Source organism: Halyomorpha halys, unplaced genomic scaffold (genome assembly GCF_000696795.3).
Source record: "Halyomorpha halys isolate HHAL.00 unplaced genomic scaffold, Hhal_1.1 Scaffold309.1, whole genome shotgun sequence".
Taxonomy (NCBI): domain Eukaryota; kingdom Metazoa; phylum Arthropoda; class Insecta; order Hemiptera; family Pentatomidae; genus Halyomorpha; species Halyomorpha halys.
This window is the reverse complement of record NW_027115271.1, coordinates 696,972-715,179: the sequence shown is the minus strand read 5'-3', so window position 1 is coordinate 715,179 and position 18,208 is coordinate 696,972. Positions and strand designations below refer to the sequence as shown.

Here is an 18,208-nt window from a genome sequence, read left to right as displayed (position 1 = left end):
GTTAATATTGTTTATTCCAACTTAAAGAACTCTAAAATATGAGTTTTAATAGCAACAGAAAAAAATATTTATATAAAATCACAAAATTAGTTCAAGTCTACTAGTATATTTAAAATGATGCACTCATCACCATGTTATGCTTTGAAATCAAGGTGATGAACTAATTTTGATGATGAAGTATTAGTACAAGAGCCCAATTGGAGAAAAAAGGTAGTTATTTCATCCCAATTTTTTCAATTACTTTAATGAAAACTATATATAATTACTAGTCAAAATTGATGGGTCTGTCAAGTATAGCTAGGGGGAATGAAAAAATGGTGAGTGTTTCAAAATGTTAAAAAAATAATAACTTTTTCATTCAGAGCTCTATATCTTTCAAACTACCAATAGCACTAGAAAGCCAGAGAGGACATTATTTAAAGTAAATGTGCATAAATATGAGCCCTAATAGAGTTATTTACGTTCAATTGTTCCGGAGATATAGCTTTTTAAAAAACAACATTTCATAAAAAAATGTACTGGAAAATCAGAAGTTAGTCAATTTGTTTATATCTCAAAAATGTAAGCGCAAAAGTTATATTCATAAGTAAATATCATAAAAATTACTACTCTTACTAAGATACGTTAAAGGAACTACTTTATAGTAAGTTAAATCATAGCTATTTTGAGTGCTGGCAGATATATGTACGCCTAAAAAGTTAATATTGTTTGTTTCAACTTAAAAAACTCTAAAATATGAGTTTTAATAGCAACAGAAAAAAATATTTATTTAAAATCACAAAATTAGTTCAAGTCTATTAGTATATTTAAAATGATACGCTCATCACCATGTTATGCTATGAAAATAAGGTGATGAACTAATTTTCATGATGAAGTATTAGTACAAGAGCCCAATATAATTACTAGTCAAAATTGATGGGTCTGTTAAGTATAGCTAAGGGGGAATAAAAAATGGTGAGTGTTTGAAAACGTTAAAAAAATATTAATTTTCCATTCGGAGCTCTATATTTTTAAAAATACAACACTGGATAACTAAAATGAACATTATTTAAAGTAGAGTAAATATGTTAATTTAATGTTAATTAATTGTAATAAAATGTTAATTTTTAGTTGTTCGGATTCAATTTTTGATTTCTGAAAAATACATCTCAGGAACCATGAGACGTACAGATGTCTACCAGCACTCAAATCAAAGCTAGTAAAATTTACTATAAAGTAGTTTATAACGTTTTCCTTCGTAATATTAGTATTTTTTATGATACTTAACTAAATAAATTCATAAAATGTTAATTTTTAGTTATTCGGATTCAATTTTTGATTTCTGAATATATCTCAGGAACTATGAGACGTACATATATCTCTCAACACTCAAAATAGAGATGATTTAACTTACTATTAAGTAGTTCCTTTAACTTATCTTAGTAAGAGTAGTAATTTTTATGATATTTGCTTATGAATATAACTTTTGCGCATACATTTTTGAGATATAAAGAAATTGACTAACTTCTGATTTTCCAGTACATTTTTTATGAAATGTTGCTTTTTAAAAAGCTTTATCTCCGGAACTATTAAACGTAAATAGCTCTTTTAGAGCTCATATTTATGCACATTTACTCTACTTTATATAATGTCCTCTCTGGTTTTCTAGTGCTATTGGTAGTTATAGATATAGAGCTCCGAATGAATTTTTTTTATCGTTTTGAAACAGCCACCATTTTTTATTCTCCCTACCTATACTTGGCAGACTCATCAATTTTGACTAGTAATTATACATATTTAACATTAAACCAATAAATAATTGGAGTGAAATAACTGCCTTTTTTTCTTCTGTTGAGCTCTTGTACTATATGTATGTAGATTCTCAAAGTCGAGAAATAGAAAAAATTAGTAAGCTTTTCACTCATATTTGGGTAAAACTCGTTACCTCTTTAACAAAGTTGAAAACAAATTTTAATTTACCTGTTCATAATTAATCTCCATAATAACACAATGCAATTGTCACTTTTCCCGTTTTCAACCATGTTTCACCTTGTAACAACTGAGTTCACAACTAGACTTCTGATGATTTTCAGTGCTCTCTGTAGGATTTTCTATTTAACTATTTCTATTTACAAAATGAAGGAAGAGCTTGTTATTGGTTCAATTTATTTAGGAGTTTGACATATGTTACATTGGAATTTCCTGTGTCTGTTTTATAATTGATTGCATTATTTAAATTTTTAGTTATCATTATAGTTAATTAAAATTTTCTTCTAAAAATATTAACTTTTTCATACGGTATATCAAGGTTCTGAAATTCAGGATTATCCTCTTTTCCACCATACTACAACATTGTATAAACTGTATTAATTTAATTATGTATTAAGATTTAATTTAATTAACACTTAATACAAATTCTTAAGTATTAATTAATTGTAATTGTTTTAATTAAATTTAATAAACAATTATAAACCGTTCTAATGCAGTTTTTTAAACTATATTTAGGATTAGTTTCACTCAAGTAATTTATATTTATGATTTATAATAAGTAATTACAAATAATTTTTAAAACTGTGACTAAGGAGAATAAGAGAATGTTTGAAAATGGCCAATAGAAAAGACAGAAACGTTATAGAAGTAAGGAATGTAAAACGTATATAGAATAAAATCGTGATAAGTTTTTATTAGTATAGTTTTATAATATTTTGTTAGTTAGTATTTTAAATTGATATTAAATGATCCTTCCATTGTATCCCAAACCCTCCAACTCCACATCACCACCCTTGAAGAATGATTATTATTAATGTAAGAATGATTTGATGAGCCAAAACTGGAGGATTAAAATAAATTCCAATAAATCCCACCAAATCACATTTACCCTTCGTCGTAAACCTTCGTCTTGCCCCACAGTATCTTTTAATAATACCCCACTTATTCCTGTTGAGCAGATCCGTTACTTAGGACTAAATCTGAACAAACGACTGACATGGAATCCTCATACAAGACTGAAAAGGTAGGAAACTGCTCGTCGATTCCGACTATTACAACATTTACTAGACAAACGGTCCAAACTTCCAATCCATTACAAAAGACTGATCTACATAACTATTATAAGGCCTATATCGACATACGGAATTGAGCTATGGGGCTCCACTAAACCATCTAATTCCTCTCGAATCCAATCCTTACAGTCCAAAATCCTTCGTAAAATCCTTAATGCTCCTTACTTTGTCACAAATCAAATCATCCATAAGGACCTTAATGTCCCCTATGTTGCCGATTTGGCCAGAACCAGATTCCAATCCTTCCATGATAAAATTCCCAACCACCCAAACCAACTCGTTTCTAACCTGGCTTCTCCTTCACTACCTAATAATCCTCCTAGACACCTGAAAAGAAGATGGCCTCGAGATCTTCTCCTTTAGAAGTGTTTTTGGAGTTCTATAAATGGGTAAATTATCCACATATTTGTATCATGTCATAATACCACTTACAGTAAATTGACTTGATGTGTATATATGTATACAGTTGTAAATAACAAGAAAAAAATTATAAAAAAAAATTGATATTAAATTTTACTCTTTTATAATTTAGGTAAAATACCAAAGTACGGTGCTTTCCAAGTGTTTTCCTTCCATAAAATATTGATCAATAATAATAAAAATTATCCAAATAGTGTGAACCTTCTTTATCAAAACATATTATATCCCTGACGTTTCGGCCGATCCGACCATCATCAAGGGCAATATAATTGAATAACAATTTTAATTATAACTTATTATTAACAGTTTAAAAACATCATTAATTATAATTTCCATGCCTTAATTTTAGTATCACAGTCTGACATTGATTTATAATACTTTGCAGACTATTATACCCAAGTCAATTTAACACAGTCCAAATGAACCTATAAAACACAAACAATAAGGGAAAACACATTTTCTTACTGATAAATGTGTACCATTCTATGTTTTAATCTATCTGTATTTGTTACTATAACATTGAATAATTTTTTTTATAGTTAAGTTTATTATAATTTTATTTCACACTAAATTTATTATTTACATTAAAAGAAAAATATCTGAAGCCATTTATATATCAGAAAACGTTAATTATACAATTAATTTTGTCAGGCAAGAGAAATTTAAACCAACATTATGGAGAGATCTTATGTAAAATAAATTTATAGTGAATATAAATGAATTTTAGATAATTATTTTTAAATAAATTTAGTAGGATTTTTAATAACGAAATAAACAAAAAAATGGAGTGAAATAAAATAATAATATACCTTGTTATTCAGTTAGGTTATATGATAGAGTTGTTGTTGTTGATTTTTGCTTAAAGGCGTAAAACCCTCTGGTCATCAACGCCTATGGGATGATAAAAGTAAAAAAAAATAATAATAATAATAAAATAAATAAATAAATATAAAATATAATAATAATAAAATATGATAGAGTTGTGAGAAGTTAAAAAAATTAAAATACAAAAATTGTGAAGATTAGAATTTATCATGAAATGTTGACCACCCAAACCCACTAGTTTCAAGTCTTGCTTCCTCTTCCATTCCTGACCATTCCAGTTTCTCCAAATGCCTTTATCAAACCATTATGATCTAACATCAAAATTACTAAATTTATTTTTATGTAAATACAGTTGTAAATATAAATAAATAAATAAAAATATTAAATATTATAGTGACAAATACAAGTAAATTAAAATATACAATGGTACAAATTTAGCAATAAAAGAAATATGTTTTCCCTTATTTATTGTGTTTTATAGGTTCATTTTGACTGTGTTAAATTGGTATAATAATCTGCAAAGTTTTATAAATCAATCTGAGACTGTGATCCTAAAAATAATTTATGTATATTATAATTAATAATTTTTTTTAATAAATTATAATTAAAGGTGTTATTTAATTAGATTGTCCTTGATGATTATCGAATCGGACAAAACGTATGACAAGTAATATTTTTTGATATAGAAAGTTGAGACTATCTGTATATTTTTTGTTATTATAAACTAATATTCTATGTAATGAAAATACTTGCTAAGCACCTTACTTGAGTGTTTAACTTAAATTTTAAAAGAGTTAAAATTTAATATTAAGAAATAAAACAATTCGGAACACCATTATGACCACATTCTTTAATATAAAACTATACTAATAAAAACTCAGTAAAAATTTATTCTATATACGTTTATACACTCCATATTTTTGTAACGTTTCGGCCTTTTTTATTGGACATATCCACCTAAGTCACAATCTTAAAATTTATTTTCAAATTAAATTCTTTAGAACAAAATAATAAAAATATATATATATAGAAAATAAAGTTAAATGTAAGCTATAAAAAGACCTTAATGTTCCCTATGTAACCGATCTAGCCCAAACCAGATATCACTCCTTCCATTATAAACTCCCTAACCACTCAAACCCCCTAGTTTCTAATCTTCCATCCTCTTCCATTTCTGACAATCCTCCGAGGCACCTGATAAGAAAATGGCCACGAGACCAGCTAATGTAAAATGTCATTAGAGTACTACCAATGGTTAGTTTCTCTACACGCCTGTAACACTCCAATTTAACTTAGATCCGATTTACTAAATGTATTATAATGTACAGGTGTAAATAGCAATAAATAAATATTTTAAAAATATATATAAGCTACACATTTAAGAAGCGAAATGAAATGGAAAATCGATCCCAAGGCGTGTAGAACCTTATCTCTTGGCACAAAAATATGAATCAACATTGGGATTTCCACGCTCTGTCGCCTTCACCTAATGTTTGCATAAAAACAAAATAGCTAATATTTTTTTGTTTACGTGTTGTGAATCGTAATGCGATTTTACGAGTACAAGTCAACTTGGCAAATCGCTGTCGTTAGTGATTCATTTATTTTTTTTAACTTTCCATTTTAACATTTCGAGATATGAAATATATAAGAGTAAAAACTCTGTTTTGCAAAAAACCATAGGTATGTATATAAATGAAATGTGGGCTTGGGATCTCTCAAGTCGAGAGTGTAAATATTGTATATAATAATGTAAATGTGACTAGTAATAATTATATATATATTTTTTATTGTTATATTAGTTCAAAATTTTACTTATTCTATTTTATTCTTTTTTTATCATGTACAGAGTTGTATTATGTTAATTTTATTTAGCTTTCTGTTTATATAAATGGAAAATAATATTGGAAGAAGCATTGTGAATGTGAGGAAAAGAGATCGAATAAAATATACTTGGATACAGAAAGAACAGGACTCACTAACACAATGAAGATGAAAAGATTGAGCAAAAGGAAATGGGCAGGGCATCTCCTTTGATGCGATGATAACAGATGGTAAAAAATTGTCACAGAATGGACTCCATACGACCTTCATAGAAGAATAGAACGTCAAAAGAAAAGATAGAGCGATATGTTCAAGAGGATGGCAGGACACCTCTGGTGGAATGCTACTCAGGACATGGATGTCTGGAAGGAGAAATGGAATGACCTCACCTCCCAATAGGGCTGGTCACCCCGAGAAGTGCTGACTATTACTCCCGATACAGAAAATTGATAGAAGTTAATGTTTTGTCAACTATTATATATATAATTTTTTTTTTCTCTCAATCTTCTTAAAATGTTTATAATGTATTTTGTGTTGATTTTAATTTATTACATAAATAAAAGGCTCTATTTCATATCATTTCATTATATACATGTAGAGATTTTATATATTCTTATGTAATTTTTTATTCATTTATTTTAATTTTAGTATGAATGTGATCGTTTATTTATTATCACTATTACTATCAACAAGTATCAAAAAGTTATGGCAGATTATAATTGTAAACAAAAGCGGCGCGATCTATTGACGGGCAAGAAGAGGCAGTCTACGATTGTTAGCTATGACGGCATTGTTTTAGTTTTCCCCGCAGCTTCGCAAGCTCCATGGTAAGACCGTGTAGTACAAGATCCGAGAAGAAAAAAAGGCAGTTATCTCATCCCAATTGTTGATTACTTCAACAAAAACTATGTATAATTACTAGTCAAAATTGACGAGTCTGCCAAGTATAGATAGGGGGATTAAAAAATTGCGGCTGTTTCAAAACCTTAAAAAAACATTGTTTTTTCATTCGGAGCTCTATATCTTAAAAACTACCAACAACACTAGAAAATCTAAGAGAACATTATTCAAAGAAGAGTAAATTTGCTGGAATATTAGCCATAAAAGAGCTATTTAGATCCAATAGTTCTCGAGATATAGCTTTTTAAAAAGCAAAATTTCTTAAAAATCTACTGAAAGATTACTAGTTAGTTAATTTATTTTGAGAAATCTATATCTCAGGAACTATGTGACGTACAGATGTCCATTAGCACTCAAATTAAAGCTAGTTTAACGTACTATAAAGTGGTTTATGACCTTTACCTTTGTAGGAGTAGTAGTTTTCATGATAGTTTCTAAAATAAATTGATTTATAGTTGTTCGGACAATAAGTTTGATTTATGAAAAAAGCTAGTTAAATTTACTACAAAATAGTTAATTATATTTATCTTTGTAGGAGTAGTATTTTTATGATATTTGATAAAATAAACTCACAAAATGTTAATTTCTTGTTGTTCGTATAAAAAGTTTGATTTTTGAAAAAATATATCTATTGATCCATAAGACGCACATATGTCTGCTAACACTCAAAATAAAGGAAATTTAACTTACTATAAAGTAGTTTATGACACTTATCTTCGTAGGGGTAGTAGTTTTTATGATATTTACATATGAATATAAATTTGGCAAATGAAAATTAGTCCGAAGAATTATAAATCAATTTATTTTAGCAAATTTCATGTAAACTATTACTCCTACGAAGATAAACATCATAAACTACTTTATAGCTCATTAAACTAGCTTTAATTTGAGTGCTAATAGACATATGTATGTTAAATGGTTTTTGAGATATAAATTTTTCAAAATAAATTCACTAACTACTGATCTTTTAGTACGTCCTATACAACATTTTTATGAAATGTTGCTTTTTAAAAAGCTATATCCCGAAAACTATTTAACTTAAATAACTCTATTAGGGCTCATATTTTAGAAAATTTACTCTTCTTTAAATGACGTTCTCTTAGGTTTTCTTCTGTCGTTCCTACTTTTTAACATATAGAGCTCCGAATGAAATATTAGTTTTTTTATCACTTTAAAATAGCCACCATTTTTTCCTACCTGTACTTGGCAGACTCATCAATTTTGACTATTATAATTATACCTAGTTTTCATTAATTAAAGTAATCAAAAATTGGGGTGAAATAACTGCCTTTTTTCTTTGTTTTATAATTTTTTCATTTTGTTTGTATGTATATATTCATTATATTTTCGTTCTGTTTAATGCATGCAATTTCTTTGTTAAATATAGACTTCAAATATATTTCTTTAATGATTCCAACCCAAAAATAATTTTCCCAGCGCATATTATACCTGGCAAGAGGAAAGTCTTTCACTGAGGCTCTCAGTTCAGGTACTATACACTGTGGGTTGGTAACTATAAATATATCTTTTACTGCATTTCAAATGCATTTTAAGAGGGAAATGAGAAAAGGGATTCGTATAAAAATAAGAATATGGGTCTGATCCTATGATGGGCCTTTGTGGCCGTTCTGTAGGTGCCAGTGCCCTAAACATAGGGCTCGTACAGTACCGGAGGCTGTCAAAAAATTTCATATACCTCGAATTTTTTGACTGCCTCCGGTACTGTACGAACCCATTATTTAGGTCACTGACATCAAATTCTCTAATATTTTTTATTTATAATAAAATATGATAACTATTAATTTGTTTTCACTATAAAAAATTAAAGGTACTTTTTTTTTAATTTGCCATATACAACTTGTTAAACAATTAATGAGGATAACATTAATTTAATATTAATGGCTGCTGAATTGTACATTGATTTAAAGAGTTTAATCTAAATCATTAAATCCGTTTTTCAGAAAATCATAAAAAAAAAAAAAAATTATTATCAATTCTTTAAAGATGGATTTTTTGAAAATATAATAAAAATTACTACTCTTACGAAGATAAATGTCATAAATTACTTTATAGTACATTGAACTAGCTTCAATTTGAGTGCAATAGACATCTGTGAGTCGAACGGTTTTTTAAATATAGATTTCTTGAAATAAATTCACTAACTTCTGAGATTTTATTATATTTTTTATGAAATGTGGCTTTTTAAAAAGCTATCTCTCGGGAACTGTTGAACGTAAATATGAGTTTTAATGATATAGAGCTCTCAATGTTTTTTTTAAACGTTTTTAAATAGCTGCCATTTTTTATTCCCCCTATCTATACTTGGAAGACTCGTCAATTTTGACTATTACACATAGTTTTCACTAAACTAAAAAAAAATTAGTGTGAAATAACTGCCTTTTTTTCTCCTCTTAGGCTCTTGGAATATTACTATATATACATAAAGTTATCTTTTACTGGAGTGAAACTAAAATTAGAAGGAAATAGGAGTGTGAAATAAAACGCTTGATCTATTTGCGCAGCCTGTCTGTATATATATATATATATATATATATATATATATATATGTATATAACAAAGTGAAAGTAAATAAAATATATGTGTAACATTTTAATAAACAGAAAAACATTAATCTATAATATTATTATGAAATTATTCTAAGGTTGATAATAGGTTGGTTATTATATTGAGTTGTGACTAGCATCAATTCATTGTGCTCATGAAACAAAGAGGTTGTTGAGAGATAATTGAAAAAAAAATTAGAGATAAACATGTCTACGTTTAAAATCCATTTTAAATGAATGTTGGCATATTTTATTTTGAATGTAATCATTGTTTATTTACGGAAATCCTGACCTTGAAAAATGATGGATAGCTAGTTCAAGGAAGAGAAAAAAAAAACGGTGCAGGAGAAAACCTGTTTTATTTTTTTACCGACATCATCAACATCGTCTCTAACATAGAGTAAGAAGGAAAAGTCAATTAATTAAAAAATAGTTAATTATTTAAGTACTTTTCAGATAAATTATTCGTTTTACACTCACTTCATTTTCTTCTAAGCCCCATGGGTGAGTTGGGATGAAGTCATGATGAAAATGTGTTGAAGGTAGGTTCTCACACTTTTTTATTAAATCCTACATATTAACAAACTGTATACAAACGGTATGTTTCACGAGAAAATATCAACAATTAAAAATTAAGATCACTGCCACCAACATCACATAGCTGTCTCGATCCGTTGTTCAGATATTTAAAAAAAAAAAAAGAAAAAAGAATAAATCATGTGTTTGCAGCCAAATTGAATTATTTGTTAAAATTGACAGAAACGTCTCTAGCTTAAATAGATTATGTTATTAGAATTAATATAAAAAAATTAAAAATAAATAGCAAAATAGTTGCAGAAGAACTGAAAAGCCTAAATTTTTCACTTAGGTAAAATATTTGCAAAGCTATAGATAAAAATTAATATTTTTTTAAAAATAAAGTATAAATTTGACTCCCAATAGAACTCGTTAAAGAGCGGCGTGGTACTGTGCAACCAACTCCAAGGACCGGGGTTCGAATCCAGCAGTGGTCGCGCGTGATTCTGACCAAATCACCTCCTTGCACAATCGTTGGTTTAGTAACAGTACTTCCTTACAAAGTACTGAGCCCTTGATGGGTTGTAGCGGTACAGATTTATTTATAGAGTTCGTTTCATTCCATATTTCTCAAGACACAGTTTATTAAAACTAACTTTTTTTTTTACAACTATAAATCAAAATTATGCATTGTATGTAGACTACAATGCAAAATTTTAATTAGGTAATATTAATAATGTAAACATTATAAAAGTGCTTTGTGGTACATTTACGTGGCGAAAGGTACAATTTGAGTGCTAGTAAATCTCTGTACATATGACCATTCCTGAGATATTAGCTAAAATAAACTTTCTAGGTATTGATCTATTCAATATACTGATTAAATAAAATTAAAATACTGTAATAAATAGGGTTCAATACTGTCCAAAAAGGTGATTTAGTCAGAATCTTGCTCGACAGCCAGAATATCCCCAATTAAGAGTTCCACAATTTATGAGGCTGGTTGGACTCCAGGAGGGCTCCTGAACCCACAGGTTTGACTAACGGCTACAGTAGCAGAATAAATAATTATCTGCCACATCCGGAATGGAACCCGGATCCTTGGAGTTAGGGGTACCCTATTCACTGAGCTATCCCGCTCCCCTCCTATAAGCATGTGTTAGGTAAATATACCATAGAATACTTTTACTTAGCTTTATGGGCGTATCAGTTTCCATGATATTTACCAAAATTAAATCCAAAAACTGATGATTTACCAATAAAAAATGTTGGTCGAAAAACTGTATCTTCGGATGTATTGAACGTCAAGATCTCGATGCAGACTTAAATATCAGGAAATTTGTACTACTTTTTTTTTTTTTCTTTATTCAATGTAATTTACAACTGTATAAATAATAAATACAATAAGTAAATCTATGGGGTGTTTCATTTACACTTGAAAATCGTGGGGAGGAACCACACGTTGGTGGTACTTCAAGCAGTAATTTAAATCAGACGCCTCGGAGGATTATCGGGGATTGTTAAGGAGGAGAGATTAAGAATTAATGGGTTAGGATGGTTAAGCAGTTTGGAATGAAAAGACGCATATCTATTTTGGGCCAAATCTGCAACGAATGGGATGTAAGGTCTTTGTGGGTGAGTTTATTTGTAACGTAATAAGGAGCATCAAGGATTTTGGATTGTAAGGATTGGATGCGGGAGAAATTTGATGGTTTGGTGGAGCCCCAGAGCTCAATTCCATAAGTCCAAATAAGTCTGATTATCGTAGTGTATACTAATTTTTTGTAGTGAATGGGAAGTTTAGAGCGTTTGTCAAGTAGGTGTTGTAGCAATCGAAATCTACGAGCAGTTTCTTGTCGTTTCAGTCTTGTATGTGGACTCCATGTAAGTCTCTTGTCAAGATGGAGTCCTAAGTATCGAATATATTCAACAGGCTTTAGTTTGTACTACTTCAAAATATTTATTTAATTAATTTTAAGTGTGCGGTATATGGCTTTAAAAATATCTTTAAAAAAAAGATGGCCTCGAGATCTTCTACTCTAGAAATGTTATTGGAATGCTATCCTCAATATTTCCATTGTAATATAACTCACATAAAATGTATTTGTTATATATATATTTTTTTTTTAATACATTTGCAAAAATCAATAAATTAAAAAATATTTAAAAAAAACCTCTAATGATGAGGAAGCAAAAGCAATATTACTTTTTTAATGATTTATTTATGCAATTAAAATGAGCATAAAACATTATCACTGTAATATAAATAACGGCCTTTTCTTCAAAGTCTTTAGATAGTTATACAAGGTTGCACATGATTAGGCCTCGCGAGGTGCATCAACAAAACATATTTATTTATAATTGTAATATATATTTATTTTATAATTGTCAAAGTAAGTGTAAATCAATGTATTAAAAAATATACATTATTTGTCCGTCTACATTAGGGGTAGTCAACGTTTTATTTTATAAGTGTGTCGCGACGGACTTGTCATAGGCCTAGACTAAGGGGGATGAACGGGTGTGAAATGCATACTATGTTTATGTACCGTGTTTCAGTATCAGTTCCATTCCAGTGAGCCATTGGTAGATACGTAATATATATGTTCAAAACAATTTTTTAATTTTTTAAATGGAGCGCAGAATGTACTCCTCGGGAGGCTTTCTTGATGTAGAACAGACTTTTGATCGAGTCTGGCACCCAGGACTGCTATACAAGATCCGTAAATTCCTATCCCCTACATATTATCTCATTATCCGTTCTTATCGCTCAGACAGGTTATTTCAAGTAAATCACAACAGCGCTTATTCATCCCTGTTTCCACAGTCTGCTGGTGTACCTCAGGGTAGTATCCTTGGCCCTATCCTTTATACAGCTTTTACAGCTGACATCCCAAAAAAAAAATCCCAACCCATACTAACACTATTCTCTGTGTATGCCGATGACACAAGTCTATTGTCAGTGAATAATGATACTTCCATTACAGCCCAAACCCTCCAATCACCACCATTGAAGAATGGTGCCAAAACTTGAGGATTAAAATAAATTCCAATAAATCCCAACAAATCACATTTACCCTTCGTCTTGCCACACAGTATCTTTTAATAAAACCCCACTTATTCCTGTTGAACAGACCCGTTACTTAGGACTACATTTGGACAAACGACTGCTATGGAATCCTCATACAGGACTGAAAAGACAGGAAACTGCTCGTCGATTCCGACTATTACGCCACTTACTAGACAAACGGTCTAAACCTCCAATTCATTACAAAAGACTGATCTACATGACTATAATAAGGCCAATCTGGACATACGGAGTTGAGCTATAGGTGGAGCCCTATTTAATTATTAAAACTTAATAAGTTATTTAAATCTTTTTTTTAAATAATTTATTTATTGTTATTTACAACTTTATACATATATACACATCATGTAAATTTGCTGTAAGTGATATTATGACATGATACAAACATCTGGAGAATCTACCCATTGATAGAACTCCAAAAACATTTATAAAGGAGAAGATCTCGAGACCATCTTCTTTTCAGACGCCTAGGAGGATTATTAGGTAGTGAAGGAGAAGCCAGGTTAGAAACGAGTTGGTTTGGGTGGTTGGGAAATTTATTATGGAAGGATTGGTATCTGGTTCGGGCCAAATCGGCAACATAGGGGACATTGAGGTCCTGGTGGATGGTTTGATTTGTGACAAAGTAAGGAGCATTAAGGATTTTACGAAGGATTTTGGACCGAAAGAATTGGATTCGAGAGGAATTAGATGGTTTAGTGGAGCCCCATAGCTCAACTCCGTATGTCCAGATAGGCCTTATAACAGTCATGTAGATCAGTCTTTTGTAATGGATTGGAAGTTTGTCTAGTAAATGTTGTAATAGTCGGGATCGACGAGCAGTTTCCTGTCTTTTCAGTCTTGTATGAGGATTCCATGTCAGTCGTTCATTATTTAAATTATAATAACTCATTATAAATTAATTTTTCACTCCATAAAAATGTCTATAGTGGGTCCAAATCATTCTAATTAGAGATATAATTTCATATACAGCCCGCGGAGTTAAGATGGATTTCCAAAGTGCCCCGTAATATCATTTCTGTTGACCACAGCTGGTGTAATGTTAAATAAATTGTCATCACAATTTAACTTTGTTTTTACGAAGAGTCGTGCTTTATCAGTTGAATATCTATGGATGTATTTTACTGTTATTTTTTTCCGTTTAATGTTACCACAACATAATGCCAATGTTTCTAAAATTATATATAATATATCGCGAATTACATATGGAGTCAATAGAGGATTACATCAAAAAACGGTTCATAAAGTTCCACTTCCAGTTGTTGACAGTTAAAGGAGCAGTGACTTATAACCTGGGAATCCCAACCTCAACCCGAAGACTGAAGCCCAGACTGTGCAGGACATTCTGTTAAAAATTTTAATAAATATAAAATTAATTCATAGTCACACACCTCTATTTTTCTTTTTATTATTACTCATTTTATTTATTAATTATTATTAATTTTTTTGTTAAAACAAATAATTTAATTTCTATCCATTTTAGATTCCATCTAAAATTATAGATTTTAAGTTAAGTTAAAAACTTGAACAAGCATTGTGTTGTGATGAAGTTTTAACAAATAATGACTGTGATAAGTGAATTTTAATTTTGGTTGTAATATGAATATTGACTAATTATAAATTGTCGTTTTGACCTGGGCAGAATCACCTACATGGAGTTGAGTTTTTAAATCATTTAGTTCCAAAATTGTATTAAGTAGATTCTCCCTGAGGATGGTAGGATTGGCTGAAACGGAGAAAGGATTATAGCGAGTAGGTAGGTCGATGTACGACATGTCACAATCTCACAAGAGGAATCATAACACAAAGAAAAAGACAATCCTTTTTGTGAAGATGAAAATGTCTGAAAGTGGCCAAGAGAGTAGGCCAAAAATTAAAAAAAAATATGTGAAATATATACAATGTAATCGCTAATCCGAACGTCGGTACTAAAAAAAGTTATTTTATTTTTTACCGATTTTTAATAATTTTTAGTTTTGATATTGGGTAATCTAATTCCTATGAAAGTTTTCAAAATATATTTTATTGGTATTAGAAATACTATCTATTATATATAGTATGTATTATATAAATCATTTGATTCTGTAAAACTAATTTAATTAATAGTAAAAATATGTATAATACAATTTTTTTGTAGTGAACTAATTTTTTATTTATTACGTTTTAAATAAATCTATATAAAGTATATTTTTTTTATTTAAACTGTTTTCACTTATAAATGAAAAATCTTGTAGTTTTAACAAATTAAATCCTAATTTTGCTGCATTAATTAATTAATTTAATTTGCCTAATTTCCTCCTAATTTTAATTTTTTAATTTTGCTAATTTAATTACTGAGGATTTAAAAAGAAACATTTTTTTTAGTCTTAACACTTTCTTGAAATCGGTTAATATTGTTTAAATAAATAAAATGTTATCCATTATATCAGAACATTCTTAATCCATTTATATGTCCAACGTTTCAGCCAATGCAGCCATCCTCAAGGACAATTTTAGAACCAAAACATTTTTAAAAAATTACTTTATGCAGGCTATCCTGCCATGGTTATTTCAATCAGTTTTGTCCTCATCTTACTCAAAGTCTCCTCAAGACTCAAGTCAATCAGTCCTCAAATTACTCTAATTAGTCAATTTTTCACATTAAATTAAAAATTAAAATTATTTATCACAACAATGTTTGTAACTATTTTCTAAAATTGTATTAACATTGTCCTTGAGGATGGTCGAATTGGCCGAAACGTTGGACTTATAATTGGAATAAAAATGTTTTGAGACTAAAATGGATAAAATGTTATTTATTTAAACAATTTTTTTTAAAACTTTTTAAATACTTTAAACTGTCAAATTCCCAATAAAATATGTTTAAAAAATAAATAAATAAAAATAGTTATGTACATTCATACAGTTGAATTTTTTTACACTACTTTTCCTAATATTTTCTGTAATTCGAACTTTACAGTAATCCTACCACAGGGAGGTTTTCAACAATAATAAGTTCCGAATTACCGAGATTACATTGTATATGAATATAGAATATAACTGTGATAAGAGTTTGTTATTAATTTATTATTTTACATTAAAAATTGGGGACTTAATTCAGTTCTAAGTTTTTCATTAGTTTTTTTTTATTGATAATTGATAATAAACAACAAGTTATGTTAGAATCTATTTATTTTTTCAACGCATAACTAAAAAACTCGCAACAATCTTATCAGACAACTTTTGAAGAAAAAAATAAGTCATAATTTTTAATAAGTTTTTAAGTGGTTGATAAAGCTCATGTCTGTATAGTTGCTTAAATTACGTTTCCTAGCTCCGTAATATAGTGTTGCATAATGAGAATTATAACGGCAATACCACCGTCAACAATATTATTGTTTATTTAAAATTTATATACAAAGTCCTTGCTTTTATAGCATATATAATTCAATTTTGTATCGTCGGTGATTGCAGTCATGACGTTGACCCATATCGGCTTGCAAGGTCAAAAATCATTTTTCCGCTTTCGACACTAATGCGGAACTGGAAACTAATGATCCTATAACGAAAAAAAAAAAGGACATACCTCTTAGTCCTGGTGAACGCCTGATCCTGCCGAAAGGACTGTACCGTAGCTCTGCTACCACTATCACTGCCACAGGGAACAGGTAGACCAAGGCCGCAAGATTACTACTGAAGACCAGAAGCGACTGTAGGTGGCGTTGATGCTTCCGTATCGATTATATACTGGAGAACCTGGAGCCTCCACGTAAATTACTAATAATCTCTACCACCGGTGACCTTATCCAATATGGACGATAAAGGATTTAATGGCAGGTTGTGTAAATAGTTAACGAACAACGAAGGATCCCTTATTGCCCTACATTTCCAAATGAGTAACAGGTCGACTGAGCATTAGCTATGAATTATTTTCGTATTAAATCGTGCATTGATTTATACGATACTTCTTAACTATCACTTATCACCCTAATTTATGTAAAGAAAAAAATGTATAATTACTAGTCAAAATTGATGAGTCTGCCAAGTATAGCTAAGCGGAATAAAAAATATTAGCAGTTGTTTAAAAAAAAAAAAATTAATTTTTCAATATGAGCTCCATATCTTTAAAATTATCAACAATACTAAAAAAACCTAATAGAAAATCATTTAAAAAAGAGTACCTTTACTAAAATATGAGCCCTAACATAGCTATATAATAGTTAACCAAAACCCATTTTTTCGTAACGAAAAATCAGTAGATTTTTAAATTAATTTTGGAAAAACTATATCTCAAAAACCATACAACAGAGATGTCTATTAGCAAATAAAACTAGTTTAACGAACTATAAAGTAGTTTATAAAACTCATCTTCGTAAGGGTAGTAGTTTTTATCACATTTGACAAAATAAATTCACAAATTCACAAAATGTTAACTTCTAGTTGTTCGAATAAAAGTTTTGATTTATGAAAAAATATATCTCAGAAACTGTGAGACGTAGAGATGTCTGCCAGCACTCAAATTAAAGATATTGGAGGAAGATAGTCCGGGTAGTTTTAGAGCTTTAGGGAAAACTATTAAGTGCTAACCAACGTTTCGCCCCACTTTGCAGGGCTTCGTCAGGGCTGATAAGAATAAAGTTCTGCTACTCACTGAAACGCTGGTTAATAATTTTTTTTTTAAATATTTATTTATTGCTATTTACAACTGTATATTATAATAGATTTAGTAAATCTGATCTAAGTTAAATTGGAGTGTTACAGGCGTGTAGAGAAACTACCCATTCGTAGCACTCTAATGACATTTTACATTAGCTGGTCTCGTGGCCATCTTCTTTTCAGACGCCTCGGAGGATTGTCAGGAATGGAAGAGGATGCAAGGTCAGAAACTAGGGGGTTTGGGTGGTTAGGGATTTTATAATGGAAGGAGTGATAACTGGTTCGGGCTAGATCGGGTACATAGGGAACATTAAGGTCTTTATGTATGATTTTATTTGTGACAAAGTAAGGAGCATTGAGGATTTTACGAAGGATTTTGGATTGTAAGGATTGAA

The 18,208-nt window shown here is 29.6% G+C and overlaps 1 protein-coding gene across 5 annotated transcripts in view; it reads right to left on the bottom strand.

Annotated features, from left to right (window-relative positions):
* Positions 1-18,208, bottom strand: part of LOC106681111 (pepsin-2B) — a 61,641-nt gene that overhangs the window by 30,943 nt on the left and 12,490 nt on the right. Inside the window, exon 1 of one of the 5 annotated variants that reach the window (XM_067052357.1) lies at positions 16,744-16,882. The exons of 2 other annotated variants lie outside the window; for them this stretch is intronic. Coding sequence is in view for 2 of the 3 variants with exons in the window: in XM_014421269.2 (XP_014276755.1) it covers positions 1,960-2,021 (62 nt within the window). In the remaining variant the exon portion in view is untranslated. Of the gene's footprint in view, positions 1-1,959; positions 2,092-10,054; positions 10,075-16,743; positions 16,883-18,208 lie in introns of those variants that run through there. 2 more of the 5 variants (XM_014421270.2, XM_014421269.2) reach the window with 2 other exon arrangements.